The sequence below is a fragment of the Aulonocara stuartgranti genome (assembly GCF_965226115.1).
Source record: "Aulonocara stuartgranti genome assembly, chromosome: 19".
NCBI lineage: Eukaryota > Metazoa > Chordata > Actinopteri > Cichliformes > Cichlidae > Aulonocara > Aulonocara stuartgranti.
This window is the reverse complement of record NC_138955.1, coordinates 31,550,440-31,559,162: the sequence shown is the minus strand read 5'-3', so window position 1 is coordinate 31,559,162 and position 8,723 is coordinate 31,550,440. Positions and strand designations below refer to the sequence as shown.

General features: G+C 39.9%; 1 protein-coding gene across 1 annotated transcript; it reads left to right on the top strand.

Moving 5' to 3' along the window:
• The first annotated feature begins 3,207 nt into the window (after positions 1 to 3,207).
• Positions 3,208 to 6,675, top strand: cox8a (cytochrome c oxidase subunit 8A). Its single transcript, XM_082515998.1, has 2 exons — positions 3,208 to 3,428; positions 6,339 to 6,675. The coding sequence occupies exons 1-2, from the start codon at positions 3,312 to 3,314 to the stop codon at positions 6,432 to 6,434; spliced, it is 213 nt and encodes a 70-aa protein (XP_082372124.1). The 5' UTR covers positions 3,208 to 3,311; the 3' UTR covers positions 6,435 to 6,675.
• Positions 6,676 to 8,723: the final 2,048 nt, after the last annotated feature.

Below are 8,723 nucleotides of genomic sequence, written 5' to 3'. Positions count from 1 at the left end.
TGGTCCTTTTACAGCATCCTGCCATGCGATTACATTTGTTCCTGACCACCGAGAACACTCACGGTAACTTTTATCGAGTGGAAAAAAAGTTAGCTTGTTTATATTATGCTAACATAGCTGTGTCGCTAGCGGTCACGTAGCACATCATTATATACCAGCTAGCCCAACTTCAGTAACCCTACAAACGTCACTGCTGTTTAGTTTTCTGTCTTCATTTATGTTGGAAGTGATAAATGAGCTGTACGTTTTAATTTGTTTCCAAAACCCCGCAGTCAGGACATGCTATATTGTATTTAGATAGAAGCTAGCGAGCTAACTTCCTGCTAACTTCTAACTCCGTTAAATGTCATAAATTCCGTTTTCATGGATGCCTGGATGTTAAACGTCATAGTTACACCTGGTAGAGCAGAACGCTGATCATTTTATTAAAGATGAAAGACTTAAGACAGTGTTTTAACTCTCAGTAATGCCATAGTGATCGTTTGATATATGGACCTGCAGCGGCGTTTAGACCCAGACACGGCTAGTGACGTCAGACTGAACAATCGGATAGGATGAGATGAGGGTAACAGATTTGTTGTCATACCACTTCACAATAACCATGCTCTCCTCCTTATTCACCCTGGCATCAACAGATCCTCTGCCTCTCTGGGCAAGACTTTTTTCATCTTCAAGCTGATAACCTGCTATGCGATTTCCACGAAGTGTTCCTACAAAGTAGATCTGTCGTTGAAGAAGTGTGAGCACAAGTGGGGCTGAGGAGAAGAAGTTATCAGCAAAAACTTTGTAGTTTTGCTCAGCTGGCAGAGTTTCACACAACTTCACCACAACATCTCCTCCAATCCCAAGTAAAGTCTTCTTCCCAGTACCACCTTGATAAACAACAAAATCATGGAGCATACCAGAGGATGAGCACCAGGCCCAGATTTTCAACCCCCAGGGTTGGGGCTTTCCCTTCACATACTGCCTTATTGGGCTGTGTGTCCCCTTGAAGGGTACCATTTGCTCATCAACAGAGTGAATCACTGGATTCACTTGATTCATCACTCTCCACGTCTTTGTGGGGGATGTAATTAGGGTCTTCAGAATCTTCATCTGAGCTACTTTCACATCCCTCATACTCACTGTCCTCTGCAGTGATAAACTCCAGCGGATCTTGAACACTATATTTTTTCTTTTTATCCATTCTACAAAAGACTGAAAATGACAAAAAATTGGGGGTAACTGAAAAACGCCTCAACAAAGCTAAAGTAAAGTTCCATCACAAATTTAGGTATTTTAATAAATTAGTTATGCTTGAATTTAGTTAAATATGACTGAGAATTAACAACAAAGAATACATTTACTTAAAATAACTGAATGAGCTAAACTGACTAAGCTAATGATCAGCTTTTGTCTTTTTGTGACAAATATGTCACATCAGTTTTTTAAAGAAAATTTGGAGTTTAATGCCCGATGTGACATATTTGTCACAGCGATATTTAACAAACTGATTCTAGATCAAATTGTTTCAGAAATATTACCAAACTAGGTTACAAGTGACCTATGACATCTTATCTAAAGTTTAGAATTGCTGAATGAGTAAAAGCTTACCTTTGCAAAAAGAATAGAAAGTTTTTAAAATTAGCATAGTGATCTCATTAGCTAACCAGGTGGACCAAGACTTTGAAAATGGTGTCTTGAACACCCAGAGTGCCTCACTTGTCAGATGACTGAACTAGTTTGTGCAGTAGATGTTAAACCATTATAAATAGTTTTTCTCTAAGTGTAAAGGGGCGGTGACACCAGTGTCACTGTGGGTCCTTAAGGGTTAATAACATTATTAATATATTTCATTACTACAGATGTCCTTCTGAAAGTGCAGCAAGCCCCAAAAGTGTTACGAAGGGATATAATATGATCCACAAGCATAAACTACGATGTACAGATGTATACAATGATTTGTGCGTAACGTTTGAGGACTAACAAATGCATACACCAATGCAGACACAAATACAAAGCAATCTGACCACACGTAAAACTATTTTACAAATGTGTACATCCAAACCTGATAAAGATTGTGATTATTTACGGAAAATATTATAAAGTTCAGCTTCACAAATCATATTGTCTTTCAAAAACTGTTTTTACATACAAATGTCTAAGACTACATGGAATATTCCTCTCGTTCACTACACAACCTTAGATACGTGTGTGGTCTATGGCTGATATAGACCACATCACATGCCCACATGGGCTTTTGAGACAAATTTCACAGTGCCAGCTTCAAACAGATCCATGTCCACGTCCATGTGTAAATACAGAGGAATACAGAAGAAGCCCATATGTCCCAGTTTTATTTGTGACCCCAGCAGATAGCTGACTCTGGATCTGCCAGAGGTTTCTTCCTGTTAAAAGGGAGCTTTTCTTTGTGTTGCCAACTTTTTGTTGTTAGTTTTTATTTGAATGACATATATGCCTTGCAGTTAACAGGTCCGTGAGGCAACTGATGTTGAGAGTTGGCTTTTGAATATAGTCTGCTGTTTAGTTTAGATAGATTGGGATTTGAGGGGCAGATACATTAATCAACTACGATCAGTGTTATATTATGGATCTGTAGTATATGATTCAGCAGCAAACACAAGTCTGTTAAAGTTAAGCTTCCCCATCTTCCCCACAATGCGTTGTGCAGTGTCTTTACCTGACAATATAAAGGCCTGTTAAGTTGTGATTTGGTGCTCTATAAATCACATTTTTTGAGAATGTCTGAATGTCATATGTTTAACCAGATGTTTTGCCAACAGTTCACAATAATTTTTCAGTCATATTTTAATGCCCCCTGTTAACAGTGGTAAGAAATCTCTTTACCTTGATTATATGGTTGGAGTACCCCAAGGATCCTTACTTGAACCACTTTTATTTTCTTTATAATGATTTACCAAATGTTTGTCAGAACATTATGTTAAATTTGGACCACAACATTCAAAATATTAAATGTAAATATTAAATTTAAAAAACTGTCACTCTGCTCATGCCTGTTTATTTATCTATTCTTCTGTTATTAATTGTTATTAATATTTTATGAATAGTTTTTTTTTTAATTCAGAGATATATGGTCATCACAGCCACTACAAACACATGCTTAATCAAACAGGATGCCGGACATTAAACAGAATATAAGGTGTTCTAAATGAGCTCCAGCTGGTGGCGGTAATGCACCAGTTCAACTGTGTGCCAACGGCCAGTTAACAGCACGAAGAAGAAGACGTCGAAGAAGAGCTGCTCTGTTGCCGAGAAGAAACCAACGCATTTCGTAGCCATCATTCGTCAACATGCCTGGAGTTCTAGGAGTGATTGCCCGCCGTGCTGCTCCTGTCCTGAGGGGACACGTCGTGGCTCAGAGAGCCAGCATCTACACTAGACCAGCGAAGGACAAGATCGGCTCCTTTGTAAGTCTGATCTATCGGCGAACTACATTTGACATGTCGCGCTTAAATGTGTTAGCAGCTATGGTTTGTCCTTGGCTGACGAGGTCACTGTCTGTGCAGCGGTCGGAGCTTAATGTATTTTTTGTTCTAACTGTAAGTGTTTTTTTTTTTTTTTAAATATAATAAACTAATCTGAGTCTCTATAATGTTAGAGACTCCAGGGTGTAACGTTCCCGCGTTACATGGGGGGCTTTGGCGTCGCGCTTTGACGTGCTGTAGGCCGGTCGTGCGCCTCAATTTATGTAACCTTGCGCGGATCTCGTGGGAGGCGCGGCCGGTTTTAAGGTGTCGTTTCTGTCAGTTTAAGCAAGTGTGTAGAAGATCGGAGACTATCATATCGTATAGAGGGAGGTCTTACAACCTCCCTCTATACAAGCTTGAGACTCGTTTTCTTTTCAAGAAACTTTGAAGTAAACTTTCATCTTTTTTAAATCTTTCTGCTCACTCCAACTTGCGACGAGGCTTTTTTTATGTTCGCCGCCGAAAATTATATCAACTGCTGGCCCCAGTATACCCGAAGTAATGGGGCCATTAAGGCCGTTGTAGTAGTCGTTTCACTTATCGCAGCAACCTTGCTATACCTGCCATTAAGGCGCAGGAAACCACTGCAGTATCCTCCTGAACGATAGGTGTCGCTGGACGATCTGATGTGTTAGTGTTGTTCCCTTGTCATCATAAATAATGTTGTTCCAGGTTCAACATTGTAAGTGACCAATCACTTGCAATGTGAAAACAAAAAAAACAAACGCCTTCAAAAAATCTACTTCACTTGCGAGAAGAGAAACCGCCTCTGTAAGGACAATATGTATAATGCTTACCGTTTACTAAAGAAAAGTATCCTGAAATTCAAAGAATTCAAGTTCCTGGATCGGCGGACAGAAGCGGTTTCTATTCTTGCAAGTGAAGTAGATTTTTCAAAGGCACAAAAGGGGGACGTCACAACAATGTGATTGGTCACTTGCAATGTTGAACCTGGAACAACATTTATTATGATGATGAGGATATCAGATCATCCAGGTGTTGCTACCCAGACAATATCGCCACATAAGCACTGATATAGGAGGAGATGAAACCAAGACTTTCAGTGGTTTTTTGCAATGTTTCACAATCTGAAGTTTTCAAACTGCTGAAACATCTTCCTCTGTATGTCAGAGCTTCTGAGCTGAATTAGCATAAAGCCTCTGGGGTCAAGGGTTTTGACTACTTTTGATTTTACCTTTTATCTTTCACTTTTAAAAACTGTTGACTTTTCCTTGTTTGGTATCATTATTTTCGGTACAACTGCATGTCTGAATTTACCTGCAGGATGCCAGCCCTCGAGGACTGTAGTTGCTCACCCCCGTTTTAGAGTAAAACACATCGATGAAATTTTTTACAGTCAACGACATTGATTATGGCAATGAATCGTTGCAGCCCTAGTGTCTGGTTTCAATCCGATCTTTAAGTCTGACGTTATTAGCTGTTTCTGGGTCCAAACTCCACTTCAGGTCCCAAAGTCAAACGAGCACTGCGGCGTCACTAAGAGTTAAAAACTGTCTAAATTCTTTCATCTGTAATAAAATGATCAGCGTTGCTGCTTTACCGGGTGTAACAATTAAGTTTAACATCGAGGCATCCATGAAAACAGAATTTATTAAATTTATCAGAGTTAGAAGTTAGCAGGAAGTTAGCTCGCTAGTTTCCACCTAAACATGATATAGCATGTTCTGACTGAGAGATTTGAGAGAATTCAAACGTACAGCTCTGCTATCACTTCCAACATAAATGAAGACAGGAGTGATGTTCGCAGGGTTACTGAAGTTTGCTAGCTGGTATATAATGATGTGCTATGTGATCGCTAGCGACACAGCTATGTTAGCATAATATAAATACATTAACACAGTGAAGCTGGAGGATACACGCTATGCTATGAGTGCTATGAGATGCCATGTTGAATTTCTAGCGACCAGTATGAGAATGATAACACCAAATTTAACAAACCTGCTCCCCAATCACACCTCAGAACTTGTAACGCCAATGAGTCACATGACAAAGGGGAGGGAACATGGCTAAATAGGGGCAATTTGGACATTCTCCCTTAGGGGTATACTCACTTTTGTTGCCAGCAATTAAGACATTAATGGCTGTGTGATGAGTAATTTTGAGGGACATCAAATTTACAGTGTTATACAAGCTGTACACTGATTACTTTACATTCTATCAAAGCGCATATCTTCAGTGGTGTCCCATGATAAGATTTAATCAAATATCTACAAAAATGTGAGGAGTGTACTCACTTTTGTGAGATGCTGTACAACTCCATAAGGCCCTAGTCCTTCTCAACTCTGACTGCAGCTATCGATTACTTTAGTGTTTGAGTAATCTATTGGTTATTCCATGGATTAATTGAGTAATGGGATAGGAAATACTTTTTTACTTGTGACGTGAGCAAAGAAAAAGAAAATTCAAATTAGAAAAGAAACAGGTCTTCCAGAATGAACTGCTCATTGGTTTCCATTATAGAAATTGCAGTGTTGAAACATTTAACTGCATACTACATTTGTCAGAAAAACAACTCTTTGAGTGTATGTGCTGCAGTGAAATTACTGAAATATTTTCCTAAATGCAAAAATATGTAAACATTCAAAGTCAAATAAAATGAGATGTATACAAAATTGAGACATTGGCATGCTACAGGGCTGTGTGTGAAGCATCAATGAATTTGAGGTTTGTTTGTTTTTTCTATAGTTGAATTATTTGAGTTACTCAAAGAATTGTTGCAGTACCCCCCCCCCCCCCCCCCCCTTAAAAGAAAAAGAAGAAAAAAATCTCTTGTGATAGTGCGGGTTCACAGCTGACAATGTGCCCTCTCTTTCACCTTCTGATGTCCAGGAAACTGCTGTTGGACTGGGTATATTCTCCCTGACCATCCTGGGACCATCGGGGTGGATCCTGGCTCATCTGGAGGACTACAAGAAGAAAGAGTAGCATGGCCATTTTAAGAGTTTACTTGGCATGTTCAGTGTCCGTGTTCAGTGACAGCTTGGGACCATCACATTTATTCTAACTGCAGAGACGCTTATGGAACAAGTTTTACCGTTTAACTCTTCTACCTCTCTGACAGTTCCACTCCAACTTCCCCCAAGATTGTCTCTGATGCGTTGAGTTCATGGATATCTGTTGGCATTCCTCACAAGAAGTATGTTACAGAATTAAATTATAAATGACAGTTACTGTTTCTGTGTATTTGTTTGTTTTTGATGAAGGTTTTACATTAACTTAAAAAAAAGGAAAATATATATAAGACTAGTGTATATTTTTACAGGGGCAGTGGTAGGTAGAGTGGTGGCCCCATGATCGGACGGTCGGGGGTTCGATTCCCCTGAACAGCTACCCTGAGGTACCCCTGAGCAAGGTACCGTCCCTACACACTGCTCCCCGGGCGCCCAGTGGCTGCCCACTGCCTCACTGAGTGAATGGGTTAAATGCAGAGAGGGATTTTCCCCACGGGGACCAATAAAGTACACTTTCTTCTTCTTTTGTGAGTGGGATGTTTCCCACCTACTCTGGGGGTAAAAAGAAATCCCGTCACGAAATCTTAAAAAACAAAGGTATAAAGAGTGCTTCAGTTTTACTACACCTTAAACATGAGCAATGACAGGTTTGTGAAAGAACTTTTACCCAACCTTAATTTATCCCAAATACTTGTATAAAAACTCCTTACACTGATCAATTCTATCATGCTGTATAATACTTCATGATTACAGGTTTTATTAGAGTTTAATCTTTTAAGTTTTAGTGGCTTCTAAAGAGAAGTCAACAGATGTTTCCTCGGGTTATTTGAGTTGCAGAACTGATCAGTGGTTAGTCCAAGTTTCACTTTAGCACGAACATGTTTTACCAGGAAAAAACACTTTAGAAGTCTGCAAGAAGTTTGTTCTGTAACATGGTTATCAGTCAGATGGGATATATAGTTGGGGAAAAGCTTTATTTGATCTCCTGCTGAATTTGTAGGCTTGCTTACTTAAAAAGAAATGAACAGTTGATCATTTTTATAGTTGTGATTTAGTGGAAAGAAAATGTCAACCAAAAATCCAGAAAAACACTCAAAAAGTATCCACTGATTTGTGTATCATCAAATGAAATGACTATTTAATTCCCCAACAACCCCGTCAGAGTTCTGGCTCGCAGTGATGGGCACACAGACCATAATCAGTTACAGATGTTCCTGATCGCGACTAATTATTATGAAGCACACCACTCCACAGAATCAATTTCTTCCATTCCACACGCCTCTGTGTGTCCAACGATGTAATTAATATGCGACACGAAAGCTCCAACCGAGGTGGACGTTGAAGCAAGAAAATACCTGCTGCTCGGTCTGTTGGCCATGTACCTACTGTGAAGTCTTGGATGAAAACCTCCTTTCCTCAGCCAGAAGACTGAAGCTGGATCTTCCAGCATGACGATGAATCAAATTATAGTGCCAAGGCAACAAAGGAGAAGCACTTTAAGGTAATGGAGCGGTCAAGCCAGTCTCTGAAACGCATAAAGGCTAATATACACCGAGCCCTGCTAGAAATGACACTATGTCAAGCTTAGATTTTTAAAAACATGTTCAGCACCATCTTCTGTCAGTACAGCACGTCACATCATGTGGTTGGTTGTGGTAATAGATTTATGTTGGCAAACTAGTGATAGGATCGATAACTAACAAGACTAAAATCAGTTTAAGGGGATCACATTCGTGGTGCACCTGACTGCAACGGTGAGTTTCATGTTAAGAAAACCAGGATATACTGCCCACTGTCTGTTTAAATGGTACATGTAGCACTTTTGTATTCTCCCAGAGCACTAAAAGTATTTTACACAACATGCCACAGTCACTTTCTTCAGCTTTAAGTGCTTACTATCTAACATTCACACTCTGATGGATGCATCGGAGAGCAACTTGGGGTTAGCATCTTGCCCAAAGATCTTTGGTACACAGACTGGGGGAGCCAGGGATCGAACCGCCAACCTTCTGATCAGTAGATGACCAGCTTGACCTCCTGAGTGGCTGTTAGTTGTTTGGCTAGTTGGACTCAAACAGGAAAATCCAACTGTTAGTTGTAATGTTGGGGTTTGTAAAGCACTTTATAAATGAGGACTGTGTAGAAGAGACGCTTTACACGTGTAGCGTTTCATGTCCTCTTTAACCTTAAAAAAAGCTGTGGAGGGGGAGGAGTTCGCCAAAATGCCTCCTGAGATCTGTGTAAACCTGGTGATCAACAACAA